A 25,386-nucleotide genomic window follows, 5' to 3' on the forward strand; every position below is an offset into this window, starting at 1 on the left:
AAAAGTGCAGTTGTCAAATTGTTAAAATGGGAAGATTTTCTTTATAAATAAAGACCTTTTGTTGAACATTTGGAGCCATCTTTCATGGTTAGCATATCTTTTCATATTTTGTGTGCTTACAAGTGATTCAAATGTTTCCAAAAACATTTTATTTTGAAATAACTTCCGACTCTCATGGAAGTTGCAGAAATGGTTCAGAGTTCCCGTGTCTCCTTCCTCACCTCCCCCAGTGAGAGCTGCTTATGTCACTATAGCACAATGATCAGAGCCAAGGCAGTACTAAAACAGTAAGAGACCTTACTCAGAGCTGACCAGTTTTATAAGCACTTCTTTGGTTTTTTTTTTTTTTGGTGTGTGTCGTTCTGTATCATGTTATCACTTGCGTAGATTCCCATAACCATCACCACAGTCAGGACATAGACCTGCCCCAGCACCACAGTGAATCAATACCTCATCTGCTGCCCTTGGTAGTCACACCATACTCCCTGGCAACTGCTGGTTCCTTCTCCATTTCAATTTCATCATTTCAAGAATGTTCTATAAATGGAAATTTATAGTACTTACAAATGATATTAAATGGTCGTATTTTAATTTAACTCAGCTTTTCCCTAAACTGCATTCCAAGTGATGTTGTTCCTGGTATCTCACAGTTTAGGATCTGATCCATCGGGAAAGCTTCATCCACTATTCCCCCCTCCTTGAGGTTCACACTGTGTATATGCATGTTAAGGTCTGAATATCCTCAATGGAAAGAAGCCTGTTACCTTTTCCTAATTTAGTCCCCCTAAACTTATGCCCCTCCCTTTTTAAAATATATTTTTTATTGATTTCAGAGAGGAAGAGGGGGGGAGAGAGAGAGAGAGAGAGAGAGAGAGAGAGAGAGAGAGAGAGAGAAACATCAATGATGAGAGAGAATCATTGATTGGCTGCCTTCTACTGGGGATTGAGCCTGAAACCCAGGCCTGTGCCCTTGACCAGAATCGAACCCAGGGCCCTTCATTTTGCAGGCCGATGTTCTATCCACTGAGGCAAACCGGCTAGGGCTTATGTCCCCTTTATTTGACACTCTACATGGGCATTCTGTGGCCAGCAGCTTGAGGAAGACTGATCTATTGCTTATCTCTTTGAAGACATTAAAAAATACTGTAATTGTAGTTTTAAAACAGTCCATGTTAAAACAAACAAAAAATAGTAAAAAATAAAATAAAACAGTCTATGTTCTGGATCCAGTTGATCAATTAAAAAAAATTAGGTGATGCTTCATGAGTTCACTAAGCCTGTGGTGAGGCTTGTTCAGGGTTAGGAGGCGGGCAGGGAGGAGCCAAGGCTGTGGATTGCCTAGTTCAGGTCCTTTGTCCCTGCATGGCAGGTGAAGTCCACCTCAGGCCATGACAGGTGGAGGTGGGCGGGCAGGGGATGCCCTGTTCAGTGAGGCCAGCCAAGGGGATCACAGGAATCCTGAATGTAAATTCCCCAACAGCTGTGTCTATTTCAAACCATTTTTAAAAAGTCACAAATATGAGTCATAATTCATAGTCTTCAACATGTTAAGCTTGCTAGTTATACAATCTAGCATTTCCTAAGTGTTGGGAGCTGATTATTTTTGAAAATACATTTATTTGAAATTTTACAGCATTCAGGATGCAAATGGGCTCAGTCTGTTTTAGCATACTCATTTAAACAATGCTCCCAAGGTGAGATCAGTTCACCTTGACACTGTAAGTGACTTTTGCACATGCAATCTCTGTTGACGTGAACTGAAATCCCTCTTTCCCTAAAGCAGCAGTTCTCAATCTGTGGGTCAAGACCCCTTTGGGGGTTGAATGACCCTTTCATAGGGGTCGCCTAAATACATCCTGCATATCAGATATTTACATTACGATTCATAACAGTAGCAACATTACAGTTATGAAGTAACAACGAAAATAATTTTATGGTTGGGGGTCACCACAACATGAGGGACTGTATTAAAGGGTCTCGGCATTAGGAAGGTTGAGAACCATAAAGCCTGCTGCCACAGACAGCTCTTCCTCTGCTGCCACTGCCGGCTGGGTAGGATTTATACATCCTCCTTCTTTTGGATTTGCAGGGTTTCTATGTTGCACTGAGACTAGTGGCCTGTGCACAGAGTGGCCATGAAGTTACCTTGAGCAATCTGAATTTGAACATGCCACCGCCTAAATTCGTAAGTGTCAAAATCCTTCCAATTCACCTTGTAATACTACCCATTTGTATCTCTCTGTCTGCCTGCCTCTCTCTCCATGTTTTCTTTTTCCCTTTTTTATTGAGATGAAATTCACATAACCTAAAATTATGAACAATTTGGTGACATTTCATGCATTCACAATATTGTGCAACCATTACCTCTATCTAGTTCTAGAACATTTTCATCACCCCAAAAGGAAGCCCTCTACCCATTAAGTAATCACTCCCTATTTCCCCTTCCCCAGCCACTGGCAGCCACAAATCTGCTTCTGTCTCTGGTTTGCTCGTTCTAGACATTTTATGGAATCATACATCTGACTTTCACTCAGTATAATGTCAAGATTCATCCACTTTGTAGTGTGTGTCGATGCTTCATTCCTTTTCATGGCTGAGAAAGATTGCATTGTACGACCCACCCATTTGTTTAATCTGCTCATCTGCTAGTGGACATAAAAATTCATATATAAGGATTTGCACACCTGTTTTCACTTCTTTTCAGTGCAAACCTCAGAGTAGAATTGCTGGGTCTATGGTCATTGTGTTTAACTTTTTGAGATCTTCCCCCTTTGTTTTTACATTTATTTTGAGAGTATGTTTATTAAAGCTGGGGACAGTGAAACAAGGAAGGGCCTTGGATACAGGAAACAACAGGAGAAAGACTACATGGGGCTGCTTGGGCTCTAGAAACGTTAGGGGAAAGAACTGAGCCAAGCTGTCAGCTCACTGGAAAGGCAGAGGAAAGGGGTCCTTGGGGACAGGTTCAGGGGGTAAGCCTGCCGTTGCCCATTGCTTCCCTGGTTGCAAGTCTCCTGGGGTCCCTTAAAGTTTAGGAGATGCATGCCTGAGAGGGAAGAAGAGGGGGGAGGGAACAGCATGGGTATGTTCCCAGAGGGCGAGCGCACCAGGTCTTCCCCAGTTGTGAAAGCACTTTGAAATGTGTATCCTTAACATAAACACATGCTCCTGTAGTTGAATTCTGTGTCAGTCACAGCAGATTCTTTCTCTTTTCTCCCCAGCATGACACCAGCAGCCCTTTGATGGTCACACCACCTTCTGCAGAGGCTCTTTGGGCTGTGAGGGTAAGTGACAGGGGTGACACCCCTTGGCTGTCCTTCATGTGCAGTTGTTTAGCCATTTATAATGTTAATTCAAATATTTTATAGGATTGTGTCATCTGTATTTCAGAGTGAGTATGCCATAGAATTGGGATGAAATACTTTTTCGAATGGAAGTCTTCAGAGCAGCTATGGCCTTGCATTTCTAGGTCATGTTCTGTGGTTTCTGCTGCTTGGATTGCTTAATCAGGATAGAGGGGAAATTGTGAGAACTTGCAAGCTTTTAGGACCTCCAGCATGTCTTTGCAACTCTTTCTATCATTTCCAGCTAGCTTATATGTTATCACTCTTCCTTCTCTGATGTTTTCATTGCTTTTTGAAGCTTCTCTCAGCACATAAACTTTTACGAAAGAGATATTATGGCTGGAAATCTGTTTTACTGCTTCTAGAAAGAGAAAAATGAGTGGTGTCTTCCAGTAAGTGCAGAATGACTCCTAAAGGAAATGCACATGGGGATGCAGAGATGGTCCCTCAGATAATGATGAGACTTCCTCACTCCCACTCACTGTGAGAGGATTGTCACATTTCCTCACTTTTATTTGGCTTAAATACTGACATTAACAACAGTCTTGCTATAAAATATTGACCCCCTCCACCCCCCAAGTGCTTCTTTTCTGTTTTTACAGAGTTGGTTTGTTCTCTCCTTGGAAAGGTTTAGATGGAGAGAGGTCTGTGCAGAGACAGGGCAGGCAGAGGCCTCATGTGACCAGGGAGTGGTGAAGTTTCCTCTGTGAGCAATCAAGCAGTTTGCTGGTGGTGATCCCAGTAGCAAAGGATTTTTCTTTAACCATCGTTCAGTTGCATGATGCTTGCTTTGAAAAAGGGCTGCTTTGTCATGAAAAATGGCACCAAAGAGATCTTATTCCTTGAACACTTCTGGTCTCTTTCTGGTGGGGGCCATGTGGAGGCCTCAGGAAGAGGGCTTGGGGCTGAGGAGCCTGTGAGGCCTTGAGGAGGGTAGACAGTCAGGGTAGAAGTGGGGCTGGGATGGGGTAGACTGTTTTCAAGAGGATTCCATTCAGAGAGAACCGTGACAGACAAACCTGAAGGGTCAGGTGTTCTTTTCTGTTGTGGAAGTTTCTGAATTTCTCGAAGCACCAAGTCACTGAGCCTGACAGATCAGCGGGAGAAGCCCAACGCTCAAGGCAGACATAGAGTGTTTGGCTTCTTATCGCTCACAGTGGCTCATATGTGCAGTGTCTGGTCATCTTCTTCTTGTTCTTTTTTGTGCGTGTGTGATTAAATACACATAACAGAGTTCACCATCTGAATGATTTTTAAGTGTACAGTTCAGTTGTGTTAAGTACATTCACATTGTGCAGCCATCACCACTACATTCTTAGAACTTGTTCATATTCTAAACACAAACTCTGTCTCCATTAAACACTAGCTCCCCGTTCACTTCTCTCAGCCCCAACACCCACCATTCTGCTTTCTGTCTCTGAGAGTGTGACCAAGTTAGGGACCTCATATAAGTGGAATGACACAGAATTTGTCCTTGGTGTCTGGCTTATTTCACTTAGCATAATGTCCTCCGGACTCATCCATACTGAAGCTTGTGTCAGAATTTCCTCCTTTTTAAGATTGAATGATACTCCAGTGTCTGTGTGAACCACATTTTGCTGCTGCTTTCTTTTTTTGAGGAACACTTGTTGAGAGTGTTTTCCTAGGGCTCCCAGTGGTTTCAGCTTGTAGTCAGAGCGGGTGGTGAGAGGTCTTCGGTCTCCTGGTTGCAGTTACTGCAGGCTCTATTTCTGCAGGAGGTATATTGGAATCTCCCACCCAAAACTTCCTCACCAACAGCCCCCTTTATATGCTGTCCTCATGTCATATTTCAAAATAGCAGGAGCTACTGCTCTGCCCAGACCTTCACTCTGTTAATGAGGAATTTTTTTTTTAAATATATTTTATTGATTTTTTACAGAGAGGAATGGAGAGAGATAGAGAGTTAGAAACATCGATGAGAGAGAAACATTGATCAGCTGCCTCCTGTACATCTCCCACTGGGGATATGCCCGCAACCCAGGCACATGCCCTTGACCGGAATCGAACCTGGGACCCCTCAGTCCGCAGGCCGACGCTCTATCCACTGAGCCAAACCGGTTTCAGCAGGAATTTTTATTATTTATTATTTTACTGTTAGACAAGGGAACTTCCTAGTTTAATGCTGATTTGGATAACTAGTTACTTAAATCTTTGTTTTATTTTTTAAAATATGTTTTTATTAATTTCAGAGAGGAAGGAAGAGGGAGAGAGAGATAGAAACATCAATGATAAGAGAGAATCATTGATGGGCTGCTTCCTGCACACCCCACACTGGGGATCGAGCCCGCAACCCAGGCATGTGCCCTTGACCGGAATCGAACCTGGGACCCTTCAACCTGCAAGCTGAGGCTCTATCCACTAAGCCAAACTGACTAGGGCTAATATATTTTTATTGATTTTAGAGAGAGGAAGGGGGAGGGATAGAGAGATAGAAACATTGATCGGCTGCTTCCTGCACGATTCCCCCTCCTGGGGATCGAGCCTGCAGCCTAGGCACATGCCCTGACTGGGAATCGAACCATGATCTCCTGATTCATGGGCCGAAGCTCAACCACTGAGCTACACTGTCCGGGCAAATCTTTGGTTTACTTTTATATTTCGCTTTTTAATTCTGTTAGTTCTGTAGATTGATATCCAGATTTAGTTCCTTGTTTAAAGAACTAAAATCCATGCATGCTCTTGTCCTAGGACACAGAAGGAATGATGTTTATCTCCCTGGCAGCCCCTGGGGTCAGATCCTCTCTCTCCTATTGATCTTGACTGCCAGATCCATGGGTATCAGAGGAGGTTTCTTGCAGGGCATAAGTTCATTCTGGAACTGCTGTAAGACTGTCTTGTGCATTTAGGTGAGGCCTGGGGTGGATCCTCGCCCACGTTCATTGAGCTTCCAGCTCGCTTTAGACTCTCCCACAGGCCCACTTTTTTACTCACTTGGGCTATTTCTTTCCAACTAGGTGGAAGAAAAGGCAAAATTCGATGGAATTTTTGAAAGCTTGTTACCTATAAATGGCTTGCTCTCTGGAGACAAAGTTAAGCCAGTTCTCATGAACTCAAAGTTGCCTCTTGATGTCCTGGGCAGGGTAAGTGGTTTTCTCACCTCCCTAAAGGCTGCGGATTCTGCTGGCCCCATGTTTGCTGTCCACAGACACTCCCTAGGCTTTACACATGGCTCATTCAGGTGGCAGACTACAGGTTGAGAAGGCCAGGCTATGACGGCATCATCAGAGGCAGCCTGGCATGCTGGGTAGTGCCATTCTATCCCCAGGGGACATGAGCAATGTCTGGAGCAGTTTGGGCTGTCCCACCTGGCTTGGGTGCTGTTGGCATCATGCGGATGGAGGCGAGAGGTGCTGCACAACACCCTGCAGTCCCTAGGATGCCCCACAAAGAATGATTTGGCCCATGTCAGTGGGGAAGCCCTGGGTACAGGGAGGACTGTGGAGGCAGGAAGGCCCATTCTTATACTGGTTCCCCCACACATACACCGTATCTTTGGGAAAGTTACTTTTCTGCTTCCTAAATGAAAAGGCATAAAGCCCTCAGCCCAATACTGAACACCTTTATTTTTTTATTTTTTACTAACATTTAGAAATTCCACCAAATCATTTGTACTAGTTATATGAAGCTTTAAAATTAGCTCAGGTCTTATGAAAATGGTTTCATTATTAAAATTTCTTATAGCCATTTTCAGGGACCTTAATGACTTCAATGTCTTTAAGGCTTGTAACATGGCTTTACTATTGCCAGCTTTTCTGAAAACCTTTTAGAGGGCATTCCTATGCTTGAGGGGACTGTGAATACTCTGGTGTCCCTAGAGTTCAAGGTGGGGTCCCAGGAGGCTGGTCTGGGGTGCAGGACCTGTTAAGGGTACTGGGGACTCCGTGTGCCAGACTGAGGAGTTGTCAGCAAGGCATGGTAGTGTCAGAGTTTGTTCTAGAGCAGTCCCTGTAGTTACCCTGGGGATAGTACTAAAGGCAGGGAGGCCAGCTGGAGGCTCTGGCCTCTGGAATGTTTGAGAGGTCATAGCCAAGGACACAGCAGGGTGGAGAGCTAACTTGGGTCATTGCCTCAGTTGTGCTTTAAAAAATCTGGCACGTGGCCTTTTTCTAGGAACTCATACCTGTCTGCCTGGCCTTCAGGTTCTAGGTAAGCCTAGCACAAGCCTAGCACCTGACTCACTATCTGCTGATGGAAGAGGAGATGAGACACCACAGACCTGCTCGACCACATGCCCACGACTGTGTGGGCGGGGTGGGGGTGGGGGTCATCTTATGTTTAGAGCAACATTGTGCCAAAAACTAACTATCTTTCTAGCTAAGATTTCTTTGTGAGGTGATAAAGAAAAAAATCAGGGAGGATGTGATTACAGTCATGATCATTTGTTAGAGAAAATCATGAACATAGTATGACAGAATGGTTCTTGGAACTCATAATACTTCATTGGATGATGGTTTTTCAGAGAATCTGCAGATTGGTTCTTAATGCATTTTGATTGCCTTGTTTTAACTCCAGCATGCACTCAGAATCTGAGTTCTGGTGGGCTCTCTTGCCGCACACCAGCCCTTCCTCCCCTAGTAAGCCTTGGTACGTCCCACCCCCCAGTAAGCCTTGCTGCTCTTTTCCTTGCAGGTCTGGGACCTCAGTGACATTGACAAGGATGGACATCTGGACAGAGATGAGTTTGCTGTGGTAGGCCCCCACTGTGACTCTCTTTCCTCACTCTGTTGTGCCTCTCATGGTGTGGGGAAGGTTTCTGGACTTATTTTTTTCTTTAATTTTTAAAAATGTTTATTTAGATACTAGAAGCCCAGTGCACAAAATTTGTGCACTCAGGCGGGCGTGGGGGGGTCCCCTCAGCCTAGCCTGCACCCTCTCATAGTCTGGGAGCCCTTGAGGGATGTCTGACTGCCAGCTTAGGCCCGCTCCCTGCAACATCCTTAGCATGGCCCCACCATGGCCGCTGTGCTCGCCAGGCGTGAGCGCAGCTTTTGGCTGAGTGGCGCTCTCCCTGTGGGAGCACACTGACCACCAGGGGCAGCTCCTGCATTGAGCATCTGCCCCCTGGTGGTCACTGTGCATCAGAGCACTGGTTGTTCCGCCATTCGGTCGATTTGCATGTTAATCTTTTATTATATAGGATAATTTAGATTTAAAGAAAAGTTATAGTAAACATCCTTCACTCAGATTCTATTTTACCACATTTATCTTTTTTTCCTCCCTTTCTCCCTCTCTCTCTATGAGTAAATGTATATATGTGTACACATCCATGAATTTTCTTTTGGACCATTTTAGAGTAAGTTACAGATGCTATACCTTTTAAATCCAAAATACTTAAGTGTGTGTTTCTTAAAACCAAGGAATTTTCTTACATAACCATTTTCCATTTTAAAACCAGGAAATGAGCTTTGAAATTATTTAATTTATCATAGTAATTATTTTTATAGTTATATATTACTACATATATATATATATGTATTTTTTTTAATATTTTTATTGATTTTAGAGAAAGGAAGGGAGAGGGAGAGAGAAACATCAATGATGAGAGAGAATCATTCATTGGCTGCCTCCTGTAAGCCTCCTCCTGGGGATTGAGCTCACAACCTGGGCATGTGCCCTGACCTGGAATTGAACCCTGACCTTCTGGTTCATGGGTTGACACTCAACCACTGAGCTATACCAGCCAGGCTATATTACTATGTTATATCATCTACTATATAATCTAAGGATATTATTCATATTTTTGCCAATTTTCCGCAAAATGTCCTTTGTAGTTAAAGAGACTCCAGCCTGCTATGTTCTGTTCTGTAACCCTGTTTCTTTTGTGTCCTCTAATCTGGGGCAGCTCTGTCTTCATGTCCCATGGCACACATGGGCATTTGAAGAGTGCATTTGTAGAGTGTCCCTCAGTATGGGGTTGTCTCTCTTGTTCTCTCTGATGATCCAGGCCGTGCACCTTTATGGGATATGTGTTCTCCTGGGGTATCCATAGGACATGTGATGTCTTACGGCAAGTCATCTCTAAAACGTGTGATGTCTTATTACATGTCATTGCGATAGTGTCAATTCTTGATTGAGGTCAGGGTGGAGACTGCTGTAGTTATTCTTTTTCTTCGTGTTCAGTGTCTTGTGAGAGACACATGGAGACTGAACACCCTGATACCCCTCTGATTCTCACCTGCTCGTTCTCCCATCCTCCCAGGAGTCTTGACTCCATCAGTTAGGATTCTGGTGGTTGCAGGTGGGGATCTTGTAATTCCATCATTCCTTGCGCATTTTCTAGCTAGCCTTCTACCGTCAGGAATTTGTTTCTATCAGAGTGGACTATGGATGCGTCCTCTGCTTCACGGTTTGTAATCCCTTACTGGCCTGACTTATTTTGCCCAGTGGGAGCTCTTCCCAGTTGACTCCTTTGTCCTTTGGTCACATCCCATCATTCTCTGACCAGTTGTTTCCTCATGGCACAATAAGACCCTCCTGGCTCCCCCAGGCAGCCCTTTTTCCAGGGCATCCCAGTCCTGGTAGTGGAGAATGTTGTTCGAAACCAGAATCTGGGCACTGGGGTGCTCAGTACCCCTGGGGTGCTCCTGCTCCATGTCCGCTTCTGCCTGGGCCTAAACCCAGGCACTCTCACCCTCTTCTTTTAGTGACAGCAGTGGAACTGTGTGCAGATAAGGCTCTTCTGTCCTATGCGCTACCTTCCCATATAGCTGCCCTCCCTGCACAGCCCTGCAGCGACCTATCCGCTTCTTCAGCTGCCCGGTGGGCTGGGCTGACCTCTCCTTGAGCCTGCCCTCTTCATCCTGTGCCCCTGTCAGTCTGTCCCTCCTCTTCTCTCTCCCTTCCACCTCATCCCCATGTTGGACCTTCCTCCCATTCATAGGATTTATTCACTTACCTCATTCCATTACATCTCAAACAAAGAATAAAGTGGTCCCTTGTAGTTAAGGATAGATAAGGCTTTAATAAACAGTAATTAAGTTCAAAGGTCCCCCCTCTCCCCCACTGTCCCCAAAGAATAAATTAAAAAAAACACACACCACAATTGTGAATTATCTGGGAATACCCAACCATATCCCTCTGTTCTAGGAATTTTAAATATCTTTAAAATGTGATTTTCACAACATATACATGAATTGAAGCGTCTTCCTATCTTTACTATATTATGTGTATAAAGCCTTTGAGCTTTTAAGCTTCTAGGTTAAATCTAAACCATTTTACAAGGAAATTACAGATTTCTCTTAGAATCCCCCTTCATAATCCTAATGCCAGGAGTGGGGAACGTCCAGCCTGAGGGCCATATAAGGCCCATGAAATGATTTGGTCTGGCCCTGCCAAGGCATTGGGGGTGAGTTAATTAAAGGTTTGACCAAATATAGCAGCCTAATTTTTTTGTATTATGAATTTAGCTTTTATTCAAAATTAAATAAGCAAAAGCAAGTTTTTCAGAAACTCACAAATTATTTACATAAAAGGAAGTTAATAGGGATAGTCCTAAAGCAGGCTAATTTTTAAGTTGATAATTTTGTATGGCTCACAAATGATGTTATAGTTATCCAAATGGCCCTTGGCAGAAAAAAGTTTCCCCACCCCTGCCTTATACTTAACAAGTATTCAGTTGTGTTTTCTCCACTCATGTCAACTCTGTTCTGCCTTTTTACTTTGAGCATTTTCCATGTTTCTCCATCCTATTGTTTTTACTGGTTGTCCATTATTATTATTATTATTATTATTATTATTATTTGTATAGTAAAATATAACATAAAATTTACCATCTTAATAATTTTTAAGTGTCCAATTCAGTGGCATTAAGTACATTCACAGTGTTGTGCCATCCCCACTTCCATCCATCTCCAGAACTCTCTACATCTTGCAAAACTGAAACCCTGCTCTTATTAAACATGAAACTCCCCAGTCTCCACCCCTTGCTCCCTCATTATTTATTTGTTCATATTTCTTTTGCCTGCACGACTTAAAGTGTTCATATCATTGAAGCGTCCTTGGAGTGGTCCTCAGGAATGGGGTGATCGGCCCGGAGTGAACCTGGAATGGGCCTCTTTCTTCTCACAGCTTCACGAGCCCCAAGTTTCTCCCTCTCTCTCTCTCTCTCTCTCTCTCTCTCTCTCTCTTTTAATATGTTTTTTATTGATTTCAGAGAGAGAGGGAGAGGGATAGAGATATAGAAACATCAATGATGAGAAAGAATCATCGATTGGCTGCCTTCTGCACACCCTTTACTGGGGATCGAGCCCGCAACCTGGGCATGTGCTGTGACTGGGAATCGAGCCATGACCTCCTGGTTCATGGGTCAATGCGCAACCGCTGAGCCACACCAGCTGGGCCCTTTTTGTTTTGCTTTTGTCATTTCTTATCATGTTAGCCAAGATTTATGTTCTTTTATAAATGGGTCTTAGAATTGTGTCATTTTGTGTGTTTTTATTATTCACCAGCTGGGTGTAACATTTTGTTGCGTTTTATAGTGACCTACCTGTGTTAAGGATCTATTCTCTATGCAAATAGCAACTTAAAGAATATTTTGAAGTGAGGAGCATTGTAAATGTGGTTTGGTCTTGTTGCATTTTGAAATAATCTTTTAATCTTTGTTTTAGACAAAGTTTCCATTTCCTACCTGCCTGAAACAGGAGAGCCGCCTGTCCTGGGCACAGCACCCTTTCCTGTAGATTTCTGAGTCTCCAGAATATCTTGAAGTAAACACAGCTCTTGTGGTGTGTCTTTAGACTTTCAAATTACAGTACTTTGTGAGTTGTCAGCCCTGGCCCTCCTGTGTAGTGAAGGGACGTGTGGAGTTTGGCATGATCGACTTCCTTTTGTATTCATTCAGTATCACAATTACAAATGCCTTGGAAAATTTTACATTGGAAGTATAGCTTATTAGAAGAGGTTTTTTTTATTCTCTTCAGCTTAGAAGTGACCTCAAAAAGAACAATCTTTGGCCCTACCCGGTTTGGCTCAGTGGATAGAGCTCCAGCCTGTGGATTGAAGGGTCCAGGGTTCAATTCCTGTCAAGGGCACATGCCCGGGTTATGGGCTCGGTCCCCAATAGGGGCCATGCAGGAGGCAGCCAATTGATGATACTCTTTCATCATTGATGTTTCTCTCTCTCCTCCCTTTCTGAAATCAATAAAATACACACACACACACACACACACACATATATATATATATATATATATAAAGAATGATCTTTGTCTTGTCACTGCAGCCCCTGATAGAGCTGCCTTCTGTCTGCCCTTGTCCTGACACCAGAACGTGATTCTCTTCTGCATTTACAGGCCATGCACTTGGTGTACCGAGCCCTTGAGAAGGAGCCCGTGCCCTCCGTCCTGCCCCCGTCCCTCATCCCACCCACCAAGAGAAAGAAGACAGTGTTCCCAGGGGCCGTGCCTGTCCTGCCCGCTAGCCCCCCGCCTAAAGACAGCCTCCGCTCCACGCCTTCCCATGGCAGCGTCAGCAGCCTAAACAGCACAGGAAGCTTGTCTCCCAAGCACAGTATCAAGCAAACACAGGTATGGTGCCCTCCGTGTACATGGCCACTTCTCAGCACAGCCATTTTCATGTGGAAAGGCCCAGCAAGATGTTTCTTGGGAGCAAGTACTTTGTGCTCCCAAATGGCAATGATTATGCTTAAATTAAAAATATTTGTGACAGGTATTTTAGTCCATTTGGGCTGCTGTAACAGAATACCATAGACTAGGTAGTTATAAACAACAGACATTTATATCTCATTGTTTTTGAGGTTGGAAGCTTCCAAGGCATGGACAGATTGGGCAAATAATGAGGGCTTTCTAGTTTGCAGGCAGCCATTTTCTCGCTGTGTCCTCACATGGTAGAAGGGGCCAGAGAACTCGCTTGGGTCCCTTTTATAAGTGCACTAATCCCATTCATGAGGGTTTCACCCTCATGACCTAATTACCTTTCAAAGGCCCATGTTCTAACCCCACCATATTGGGGATAGGATTTTAACATATGAATTTAGGGGGGCACAAACGTTCAGACTATAGCAACAGGGACTGATAATTAATTTTCTCATTCACTTGCATATAAATATTACCTTTCCTCAGACACACCCAGTAACCTCCCAGCCTCTCAGTTCTCTGCCACTCCTGCTTCAGGCAGTCCCTCTGCTGGGAGGGGTATCCCCAGATCGCACTGGGGCATCTTGCTTAGTGAGCCTCCTACTCATGGAACACCTCATCAGGGAGCCTAGCATGACCACACCATTACCCAGCAATCCCCAGGTCCTGCTCACTCAGCCATTTTCCTCACTCTGCTTTACATTTGTCTAAATTTTTTAAATTGATTTTTAGAGAGAGAAAAGGGGTAAGAGGGAGGGACATTGATTTATTATTCCATTTATTTATTTATGCATTCTTTGGTTGATTCTTGTATGTGCCCTGATGGGATCGAACCTGAAACTTTGACATATCAGGACGGTGTTCTAACCAACTGAGATACCTGGCCAGGGCTACCCCACATTCTTTTAGAGTCTCATACCTGGGAATGTAGTGAGTTATGGATGGGTTGTTTACACACACACTTTGTAGCTTCATGAGAGCACACTCAGGTCTTGGTTATAATCTCACTGTTTAGAACAGTCTCTGGTACTCTGATGCTCAGTGAGTGTATGTTGAATGATGAGGTGAGTGAGAGCATCCATCTCATGTTAGAAAGACACATGGGGGCTCAGACTCTGCACGCACAGTAGCATCATACATATAAATGTTTTTTGTTCTGGCAAATCAAGCGTCTTTATAAAGGAATACCTTTGAGATTGTCTAAAATATGTGAGAACTCAAACTGAGTTACATCTGGAATCATGCTTCGCTTTCTGCCTCATTTGTGGTTTCAAAGGCAAAGCAATGAATGTAACCAACAGGCCAGCCAGCACCACAGTGCAACTTCATAATATGATGAAAATGGGAAGTGCATAATCAGACAGCGATTTCTCTTGCTCATAACATATTTATAAAGTTAAACCTCTGACTCAGGAGGCTCGTTTTCAAGGAGCTCGTAGAACACAGCTTTGCACCCTAGAGTAAAAAAGACAGAGACGAGAGAGGGCCAGTGGCTCGGGGACACGGCTAATGCAGCTCCTGTAAGTGCCCGGGCAGGTGGAGGGTGTGGCCCACAGCTCTGAACCTCTGGTTGGGCAGATTTCCATGGCTGTCTGCTAAGAAGCCCAGTGTCTAGACCAGTGATGGCGAACCTATGACACGCGTGTCAGAGGTGACACGCAAACTCATTTTTTTGGTTGATTTTTCTTTGTTAAATGGCATTTAAATATATAAAATAAATATCAAAAATATAAGTCTTTGTTTTACTATGGTTGCAAATATCAAAACATTTCTATATGTGACACGGCACCAGAGTTAAGTTAGAGTTTTTCAAAATGCTGACACGCTGAGCTCAAAAGGTTCGCCATCAGATAGATGGAGAGCCCAGCCAGATATCTTTAGTAGCTCTCCAGCCATGCCCAGCGTGTTTTGGAGGCCCTGGGTGGTGCCACGGTGACTGGGATAGGCCCCTTCCCTAATGGGAAGGCAAATGATAGGTAAATCAATAAACTAAGGAAGGTCTGACAGCCATGAGAAACCAGGACTGGGCTTGGCCTAGAAGTGTCTGGGTGAATAGGAGTGCATGCTTCTGCAGCGGGGGCCAGCTGGACAGTCACTGATAGGATGATGTCTGAGCTAAAATCTGCATGACAAGAAGCCTTCAGAGGACTAGTTTGCCAGGGCTCCAGGGCTCTGAAGTGGGAGCACTTGGTATGTTCTAGAAACAGGGAGCAGGCCAGGGCAGGGTGAGCAAGGGGATAATAGGGTGGGGACAAAGAGAGGGGCTGAGGCTGGTCACTTAGACCTGCATAAGCTGTTGTTTTCTAAGAAACCCAGCATCTCCTTTAGTCTGCTAAATTCTTGCTAAGAGTTCTTTTTTGTTGTTGTTAATCTTCACCGAGGATATTTTTTCCATTTATTTTTAGAAAAAGTGGAAGGTGGGGGGAGAGGGAGGAGAGAGAGAGAGAGAGAGAGACAGATAGAGATAGATAGATAGATATGTGAGAGGGATACATTGATTGGTTACCTCCCGCACATGCCCCACTGGTTCGGGGATCAAACTTGCAACCCAGGCACGTGCCCTTGACTGGGAATTGAACCCGAGACCCTTTGGTGCGTGGGCCAACACTCTAACTACTGAGCAACACCAGCCAGGGCTTGCCAAGAGTTCTTAAACTAGACTGATTTTACCAGTGGCCATTAGGTTCAAAAGTGGGAGAGTGTGTCCCCTTCAGGAATAGGGCCAACTGGAGGAATCAGATACAAGAATGAGCATTTCGGGGGACCCACAGTCACCATGCTCCCTCTCCCCCACTTCTCTCATCTGCAGGTTAGTGATGCCCCATCTGGGACTTCCCCAAGGGCCACCTGTTTCTGTTCATGGCCAGATTTGGGGTGAGGCTCCTTCCAGCCACTAGGTTCTATTCCCATTGACTGGGGGCCTGCGGCTACAGAGCCAGCTTAAACCCAGCTCTAGGGGAAGTCTGTCCTGTATGGATTTGTCGCCAAGCAGGCATCGGGATTTTGCTGTTGACATGCCCCAATACCCCAGAAATCAGGCAGCAAGGTTATTCTGTTTGTGCAGCAAACGTCAGGACTTTTGTTGTCCCAGACAGAAACCGTTCTCCCCTCAGCTCAGCCTGTCTGGCCCGCTGTGACTTTTTCCTTGGGTTTCTTGGCATCTGAGGTGTAGTTTGCTCCAGTCACTTAAGACAGCAAGCCTCTTCTTCACTAGAGCTCCTGTATGCACATCTCTTCTGACCCCGTCCCACAGCAGATGGGAAGCAGCCTGCAGGTCACATCAGGTAGCAAATAAAACGCAGGTCTGTCTTGCTGCTGGAAGCTTCTCTGTTGGAGCCCTTGCTTCTTGGATTGGGCCCATAGCTCCTGAAGAGTCTCTGACCAGTCCCTGGCTGCACCAAGTCATTACCCGAAGCCCCGACTGAAACAGTCTGGGCCACGTGACGCCCGGCTTCCCAGCCTCGCTCTGTGGGCTCCTGGTGCTCCCATCGGGGGCTGTTAGGAAAGGCAGATGAGGAGACACTTCTCTAGAGAAAGGGGCTGCCATGCTGTGGCACTTGGTGCCATGAAAGTGCTGAAGGTCAGAGGTGACACATCCAGAATTAGCAATCGAAGAGGCCTATTCCCAAGCATCCAAGGGGCCTTGAAGCCCCTGAATTAGGAGTTGCATGGACCCTAGAGCACTATTGGTGGCATTTGTCCTTTTTATTTATTTATTTATTTATTTATTTATTTATTTTATTGATTTCAGAGAGGAAGGGAGAGAGAGAGAAACATCAATGATGAGAGAGAATCACTGATCAGCTGCCTCCTGCATGCCCCATACTGGGGATCGAGTCCGCAACCTGGCACATGCCCTTGACTGGAATCAAACCTGGGACGACCCTTCAGTCTGCAGGCCGATGCTCTATCCACTGAACCAAGCCGGCTAGGGCGCACTTGTCCTCCTTGAGTAAACTTGAACAGGCTGTGTGAGAGGCCAAGCTCCACAGATGCCAAAGTCACACTGCATTGGTCTGCCAGAATGCTCTCCCTCGAGAGGCCTAGGCATGCTCGTCAGAGGCCCCCCATCAGGGCTGTGCACATGCCGATACCCCAGAGGAGCACTCCTGTGTCACATAGAGTCAGGGCAGGGACAGAGGATGGAGTACAGAATCCTGGCACTGTGGGCATCGAGACACACCTGGCAGTTGCAGGGAAGGGTTTGCAGACAGAAGATGGCAGACAGGAAGGCTGGCGTGAGAGCTGGGCCAGTTCTGAGGAGACAGGCCTTCCATCTCCCGTCTCCTGTGGGTGGTCAGAAGGGTCTTGCCCAGCACATTTGAAGCCTCTTCTGGAACATGACTGGCGTGCCCTTGGCCGTGGGGTGGAAGAGCTGTGGGTGGACAGACCTGCTGGGTCTTTACCTCCCTCTCAGCGCGAGGGGAGAGTGGTGCTGTGATGGGTGCAGGGTGCAGGCTGGCCACTGGGTGAGACGGACCGACTTGGCAGTGAGCTCCCTTAGTCTCAGTTTCCCTTTTTACAGACAGGGATCCTGTCTGTCCTCTTGGCTCATTGGGTCCTGAGGAAGGTTTTCTGCTAAAATACACGTGAAAACACTTTAATAGTGTATATTTGTAGGTGTTGAAAAGCTTGAGGATTAACCATTGTACAAAAACCACCTTTCAGCCAACAGTAAACTGGGTGGTGCCAGTGGCAGACAAGATGCGCTTTGATGAGATCTTCCTGAAGACCGACCTGGACCTGGATGGCTATGTGAGCGGCCAGGAGGTGAAGGAGATCTTCATGCACTCTGGCCTCAACCAGAACCTTCTAGCACACATATGGTAAGGACAGATAGATGGATATCAGCTCCTTAATATTTGGGCCTCGCTCTGTGGAAGATAATAATGCCTGTGGGTGGCTCAAAGGGGCCCCGTGGAAATGAGGCTGTGCCATAGGAAGGGCCGGAGGGATAAGTAGGGCTGGAGGGTGTGGCAGTCAGGGATGGTCAGGGTTCCTCCTCAGCCCTGCAATGGCCTCTCTGTCTGTCCCTTACTTTATTCTCACCAGGCTGATGGGGGCTGAGCAAGGTACAGGTATAAAGGCCTGTACCCTGTATTTCGTGTCTGTCTGTTCACTTTCCTCCAGCAGGTGGGTCTCCTGTCCTGCGCCCCCTAGAGAGCTCTGGGGTGACCTGTTTGAATGGCTTAGACCAGTTCCTGCTAGTGATTATGCTGATTCTAGCGGGAGGTCAGCCTTCATCACAGTCTTTTGGGATGGAAGCACTTGGCCACCTGTCAGGGAATATGTAATAAGAACCCCCAAGGCTCCAGCAGGGCAGACCTGGGCGGTGGAGTTTGTAGCTGTCTGCCCTAGAGACGGTGCCCTTTGCAGGACAGTGACTGGGCATACTGTTGGTGAGACTGGTTTGCACCTCAGGGCTGGGTTGAAGAGCAGGGCTCACTCCCACTTCCCTTTGGGGCCAGCCAGAGCAATGTTCACATCACTGGGGTGGCTCTTTTTGTAACTGGCCAGTGTTGAAAGTCACTTCTTAGCTTTGTCCTCAGAGCTCAGGACCTTCGGGAGCTTCACTTGGGGTTATAAGGAGAGAATCTTCATGTAATTCTGGAGAAGTGAGTCCTCCAAGTAGAGCAGTAATTCCATGTTGTAAAGGGAGGCCTCTGCCCAGGAAGTGGGCCATGCCATCCTCAGGAACACATGACACCCAAAGAGTCACAAACCAGCTGAGGGAGGCCCAGCAGCAGCCCCTTCAGATCCAGTTTCCCTTTGTAGAAACCAATAAACACATCTCCTTTATCACTTGAAATGGACGTACACAGAAGTCAAAGGCCCCGATCATTCCTTAAAGGGACAATGCAAGGGAAGAAATTTATACCATATACCCCAACCTGTAAGTGGTGTAACAACATGTAAATGACACAATTAAAGCATAAATCCTTTGGGATTAAAGAAGGAATGCAGAGGATTGCATATAGGGAGTGAAGGGAAAGGGCATACTGTGTGAGTTCTAGAATCACCGCTAGGAAAGTGAGACAACAGTCTAGGTTAGTCTGCAGGTGACGGTGGAAGGGGATGTAACTGAAAGGAGAGAACAGGGCCAGACGGGTTGCAGAGGGAAAACAGGGGCTAGGCCTTTCCCCTAACAGCACCTAGTGCCGGATCAGTCAGCACAGTGTCAGGACCAGCATGGACCTGACAGAGCACCCACACGTGGCCTTGGAGCCCGCGATCCTTGAGAGATGGGAGGTGCTGGAGAGAAGTACAGCCTGAGCTGCTGTGGGCTCGGTGTGCAGCAGAACTGGCCCCCAGGCAGACCGAGAAGTAGTTGCAGTGTGAAATCGTGCCCTCAAACTGTGACGGAACAAAGACTTTTTAAAATGAGCCTTGATTAGCGACTTTCAGCCGTCTCCATGCTCCCATGCTCCCTCTGGCCCTGTTCACGGACAATGTTTGGGCCTGAGTTTGCTCAACATTCCCAGCTCTCCTTGCTGTGCGTTAGACAATGATTTCATTTCTGCAGTGACTCCGCGCAGTGGGAAAGAGGCTGCATGTTGAGTGGGCAGTGACTGAATGAAGGGAAGACTTTTCTGGAAGACGTGGAGGCCGAGTCCTTACCATGAAAGGCTTCCCTTCCCGTAGCAGCCAGCTCCTGGTTCCTGAGGTGTCATGGAGCTTATGTGCTGCCTTGCCTGTCTGCCAGGACAGCAGACGGCCATGTGGGCAGTGGCACCTCAGCAGGGAGGGACTGTCCTGTGCAGCAGCCTCACTGGGCTTTTCAGGCCCCACCCCCTTATATGATGACCCCAAATGCTGCTGCCGTTGTCTCCATTGAAAACCAGTGTCCCAGGCCCTTAAGTGGCCCAGGGCTGCAGGGATTGGCTGAAGATCTGAGTGCTCATTTGCCCAGCTTCCTTTCCATAGGAAGGACTGCTCTGTCCTGGACCGTTGTGTCCACCACCAGTATACGATAAATAGCCAGGATGGAGTCCCCTCCTGCCCCCAGCCCCTCCTTGACCAGTGTCTGGGTGGGAGGCCAGGACTGATCCCCAGAGTCGGATGTTAGTAGAAAAGGCGTTGCACTATGGCCTGTTGTTTTTATCATCATTATCCAGTTTTTAAAAGCATGGGTCCCGTGACTGGTACTCACTGCTCCGGGTGAATCCTGAATCTGAAGTCTGTGATGTGTAATTAGCGTCCCATGTTTCTCCCAGGGCCCTGGCCGATACGAGGCAAACGGGAAAGTTAAGCAAAGACCAATTCGCATTAGCTATGTATTTCATTCAGCAGAAGGTCAGTAAAGGCATCGACCCCCCTCAGGTCCTCTCGCCGGACATGGTCCCACCCTCAGAGAGAGGCACCCCTATCCCGGTGAGTAGCCACTGGCACACCCCTGTCGTATTTGAATCTCTCTCACAGCCCGCCACCAGGTGGCGCTGGCAGCCTGTGTGAGTCTTCCCCACGGGTCTCTGGTGTGTCTGGATGCCCTGTTAGTTCTCAGGCCTGGGGGTTGGGGGAGACATAGATGATATTATCCCTCATTCTAAGACCTACTAGTCCCTGCTGTGGGGTGAGTTCAGTGTGGTAATATGTAAGAGTGTCTGAATTTGGTTCCAGGACAGCTCAAGTTCTCTTGGGTCGGGAGAATTCACTGGTGTGAAGGAACTGGATGATATCAGTCAAGAGATCGCCCAGCTACAAAGGTATGTGAGAGTGGCTTCTTCCCCTCAGATTCCGAATCTCACACAAACCTACCCCAGGTCGCTATCAGAAGTATTGGAGAGAGGTTCAAAAACTCCTGGAAAGTGACCATCACTAGTGTGTTCAGCAGAAGTAAAGGGACACAAATTCTCCTGCCTTTCTGAAGTGACTTAATGAGCTTGAGTATATGAGTCTTCAGTTGGAGCCAGTGGGCTGTGGGGTTTCAGGCAGGTGATAACCAGACAGCGCCAGCACCTCCCTCCACCTTCCCCAAAGGCCTTGTTATCTCTGACACATAAAGTGACTGTGACTCAGGTGGCAAGTTAATGGCTTAGGATTGACAGCTAAACTGTTAGAGGGGCCTCACGTCCAGGTCTCCAGCTCCATTCCTGGGTTTCCCCACATGTGAATGAAGGCTTTGGACAGGGCGTTGCACTCTCAGAATCTGGCATAAAGAAATATGCCCACTTCCTGTAGGTCCCTGTGTTCCTCTTCAGAACTGCATCCTCTTTGTTTGTTTTGTTTTGTTAATCCTCACTGGAGGATATTTTTTCTATTTAATTTCTAAAGAGTGGGAGAGAGAGAGGGGGAGTGAGGGAGGGAAGGAGGGAGGGAGGGAGGGAGAGAGAGAGAGAGAGAGAGAGAGAGAGAGAGAGATCAATGTGAGAGAGGCACATCGATTGATTGCCTCCCGCATGCACCCTGACTGGGGCTGCAGCTTGAACCTGCAACCCAGGTACGTGCCCTTGACCAGGAATTGAACCTGAGACCCTTCAGTTTGTGGGCCAACGCTCTAACCACTGAACAGCTCACCAGCCAGGCTGCATCCTCTTTTTAGTTAATTCTGGGAAAGGGAGCACTTTCCTTACTTAGGGACAGTGAGCAAAAGGGCCAGAAGCACTTTGCCCCTCCATGGGAAAGAGAGCACTTATAGGATGAGGCAAAAGTAGGTTTATAGTTATGAGTATGCAAAACAGAGTTTACTCTTGTATTATTACTTACTGGAGGCCTGGTGCATGAAATTCATGCATTTGTGGGGGTCCCTCAGCCTGGCCTGTGCCCTCTCACAATCTGGGGGCCTTTGGGGGATGTCTGACTGACGGCTTAGGCCCGCTTCCCACAGGGAGTGGGCCTAAGCCGTTAGTCAGACACCCTTAGCACTGTCACAGAGGTGGGAGAGGCTCCTGCCACCGCCACTGCACTCACCAGCCATGAGCCCTGCTTCTGGCTGAGCGGTGCTCCCCCTGTGGGAGTGCACTGAGCACCAGGGGGCAACTCCTGTGTTGAGCGACTGCCCCCTGATGGTCAGTGCGTGTCATAGCGACTGGTTGTTCCACTGTTGGGCCAAAACCGGCTCTCCGACATCCCCGAGGGGTCCCAGATTGCGAGAGGGCACAGGCCAGGCCGAGGGACCCCACCAGTGTACTCTCAGGGCCAGGGAGGGACATGGGAGATTGGCCAGCTGTGGAAGGACAGCGGGAGGGCTCCAGGATGTGTCTGGCCCCTCTTGCTCAGTTCCGATTGGCTGGACCCCAGCAGCAAGCTAACCTACCGGTCAGAGCGTCTGCCCCCTGGTGGTCAGTGCACGTCATAGCAACTGGTCATCCGGTCATCTGTTTGCCCCCTGGTGGTCAGTGTACGTCACAGTGAGCAGTTGAGCGGTCCTAGCATATCATTAGCATATTACGCTTTGATTGGTTGAACGGCCAACCAGATGACCGGATACTTAGCACATTAAGCTTTTATTATATAGGATTATATTCTGTTCCATAGGAACAACTGTAAGCCTACTTTTGTCACACCCTGTATTTATACAAAAATAAAATGGCAGTATTTTGCCAGAGTGGGTTGGATTCCGCTCACAGCTGGGGGCCCTCAGCTACAGAGGTATGTGTGAGTGGCTTCTAATCCTCTCAGAGCCCTGAGAAAGCAAAGGCAGGTCAGATGTCAGGTGGGACTGGTTGGGTGGGTCACAAAGCCTGAGCCTGGGCTGCCTGCAGAAGCCAGACTCCCCCTTCATGCTCAGTCCAGAGGATGGCCCCCATTTTCCCCCTAGTTCCAGGGGCTGTGTCCTCCAAACCAGAGATCAATCAACCTCGCAAGGTAGAGAGGGTCTGAAGGCGGAGGCCAGTATCCTAGAGCCCCATCAGGCTGTTAATCAGGACAGCAGGTGGGGGAGCATAGAGTCCTATAATGCAAGGGTTGGGGTCTTAAGAGAGGCATCAGTGTCCAAGTCAGGCCAGGGGAGCCTCTACAGCTGTGCAGCCTCTGACAGCCAGGAGTGTTCCCTCTGAAGGTGAGAGACCAGTAAGAGCATCTATCCACAGGAGGCTGGGCCTGGAGCAGCCCCAGATGGCAGCTTTGAGAGGAACTCAGCAAGCTGTTGCTGGTGGGGGTTGTGGCGACACCTGCTGCCTCTCCCTTTACAACATGATCCAGTCATAATGTGTTGGGTCTAAAAAGGACATTGCTAGGTAGTTCTTAGGCTTGTGGAAACGAATATTCAGATGGTTACCGTTGTTTCATATCTGGCAGAATGTCCTAAAGAAGGCCTTCTTGTGCAAGTGCTGGCAGGGTGCATTGGCCAGTGATGTTCCTGCCACCGAGACAGCCCCTTTGGGCACAATAAGAGTGACTTAGTGCATACAACAAACTGCTATAGGCTGTGGGGCTTAAAAACAGACATTTGCCTCTTGAGGTTCCAAGATCAAGGTACCAGCAAGTCTGGTGTCTGGTGAGGTTGCCTCCTGGTTCATAGATGGCTATCTTCTCTCTGTGCCCTCACATGGCAGATGGGATGAAGGAGCTCTCTGGGGTCTTTTTTATAAGGGCCCTAATCCTGTTCATGAGGGCTCCTCCATCCTCCTATTACCATCACTTTGGGGGTTAGGGTTTCAGCATATGAATTTGAGGGGCACAAACGTTCAGTCCATAAGGAGGAGAATGAGACTGGTTTCTGCCACCGGGGGTTGATAGCTCTGTGCAGTTGAGGAGACAGGCAGGCCCCCACTGAGCACCTGGTGTGCATAGTGGCCAACCACAGCCTCCTGCTAGGGGTTAGCTGGGGGCAGCCCTGGGACCCGAGAGCCTCACTACCACTTCTTAAAAAATATATTTTATTGATTTTTTACAGAGAGGAAGAAAGAGAGAGAGAGAGAGAGAGAGAGAGAGAGAGAGAGAGAGAGAGCTAGGAACATTGATCAGCTGCCTCCTGCACACCTCCTCTGGGGATGTGCCTGCAACCAAGGTACATGACCTTGATTGGAATCGAACCTGGGACCTTTCAGTTCACAGGCTGACGCTCTGTCCACTGAGCCAAACCAGTTAGGGCGTCACTACCACTTTCTGCTGCCAGCCTCTAAACCCCACCCTACTTGCATCTTCAAATTTCTCACCATGGCTCCCCCAGCCAAGCTTTGCTTTCCTCTTCATGTTGTCTAGAACGTTCTTCCACCATGTCTGCCATTCACAGACCACCTCCCTGAAGACCACCTCACTTTCCTTTCCTTATCCTGTTGGGTTTACTTTGTGGCCCTTAGATGTATTCATTTGTGCAATGATTTGTCACCTGTCTTCCCACTGGATTGTGAGCTTCATGAGGGTAGGAGCCTCTGGTCGTGTGTCCCCGGGTCCTCAGCCCTCGGTGCTTCCAAGCAGTAGATGCTCTTTATTCAGTGAGTGAGTGAATATAGGATTTGAAGAAGATTAAGCAGCTTAAAATATCACATATTTATTAATGCACAGCTCTATGGACCAGAAGTCCCAAGGGGCTTGTCTGGGCTCCCTGGTCAGGGTCTGACAGAGCCAAGGTCAAGGGTGCTCGCTTGTTCTCCTTCGCTCCCGAAACATCAGCCTTTAAAGTCCTCCTCACCACTCTGACCCCCTCTTTGAAAATCCTTTGCTTTAAAGGGCTCTCATGTCCACAGTGGGAGTGATGCCTCATCCCATCCGCAGGTTTTCCCCATGCTTTCAGGCGAGGGAATCACCTAGGGCAGTGGTCGGCAAACTGCGGCTCGCGAGCCATATGCGGCTCTTTGGCCCCTTGAGTGTGGCTCTTCCACAAAATACCTACTTCTGCACATGAGCCACAAAGTTTTAATCGCACTGTACGTGCGCGCCCACACGTGGTATTTTGTGGAAGAGCCACACTCAAGGGGCCAAAGGGCCGCATGTGGCTCGCGAGCCGCGGCTTGCCGACCACTGACCTAGGGCAAATGGTCCCTGGGGTCATTCCTAGACTTCTGTGGGTTTCCATAGGGATGGATGGAATTGGGTCTTTTTTTTTTTAATGTATTTTTATTGATTTCAGAGAAGAAAGGAGAGGGAAAGAGACAGAAACATCAATGATGAGAGAGAATCACTAATTGGCTGCCTCCTGCACGCCCCCCACTGGGGATTGAGTCTGCAACCTGGGCATGTGCCCGTGTCAGAATCGAACCCAGGACCCTTCAGTCCTCAGGCCGACGCTCCATCCACTGAGCCAAAGCAGCTAGGGCTGGAATTGGGTCTTGAGAAGTCAGGTGGAGAATCTGCACTATGGTGACAGTTAACTTACTTTGTGCTTTCATGAAATATCTTTAAACACTCAGGGAGAAATACACACTGGAACAAGACATTAGAGAAAAGGAAGAGGCCATCAGACAGAAAACGAACGAGGTGCAGGTAAGCATGGTGCACCTTCTGGTCAGGTTGTCCTGTGTCAAATGCAGGGCAGGGAGTTTCGTCAG

At 47.3% G+C, this 25,386-nt stretch overlaps 1 protein-coding gene across 1 annotated transcript in view; it reads left to right on the plus strand.

Annotated features, from left to right (window-relative positions):
• Positions 1–25,386, plus strand: part of EPS15L1 (epidermal growth factor receptor pathway substrate 15 like 1) — a 98,618-nt gene that overhangs the window by 24,845 nt on the left and 48,387 nt on the right. Inside the window, exons 5-13 of the mRNA XM_081091958.1 lie at positions 2,090–2,185; positions 3,222–3,284; positions 6,320–6,445; positions 7,995–8,054; positions 12,656–12,889; positions 17,627–17,784; positions 20,173–20,329; positions 20,576–20,661; positions 25,249–25,321. Of these exons, the coding sequence (XP_080948084.1) occupies positions 2,090–2,185; positions 3,222–3,284; positions 6,320–6,445; positions 7,995–8,054; positions 12,656–12,889; positions 17,627–17,784; positions 20,173–20,329; positions 20,576–20,661; positions 25,249–25,321 (1,053 nt within the window). The remainder of the gene's footprint in view (positions 1–2,089; positions 2,186–3,221; positions 3,285–6,319; positions 6,446–7,994; positions 8,055–12,655; positions 12,890–17,626; positions 17,785–20,172; positions 20,330–20,575; positions 20,662–25,248; positions 25,322–25,386) is intronic.

This window comes from Myotis nattereri, assembly GCF_964212035.1.
Source record: "Myotis nattereri genome assembly, chromosome: 5".
In the NCBI taxonomy this organism is placed as follows: Eukaryota; Metazoa; Chordata; class Mammalia; order Chiroptera; family Vespertilionidae; genus Myotis; species Myotis nattereri.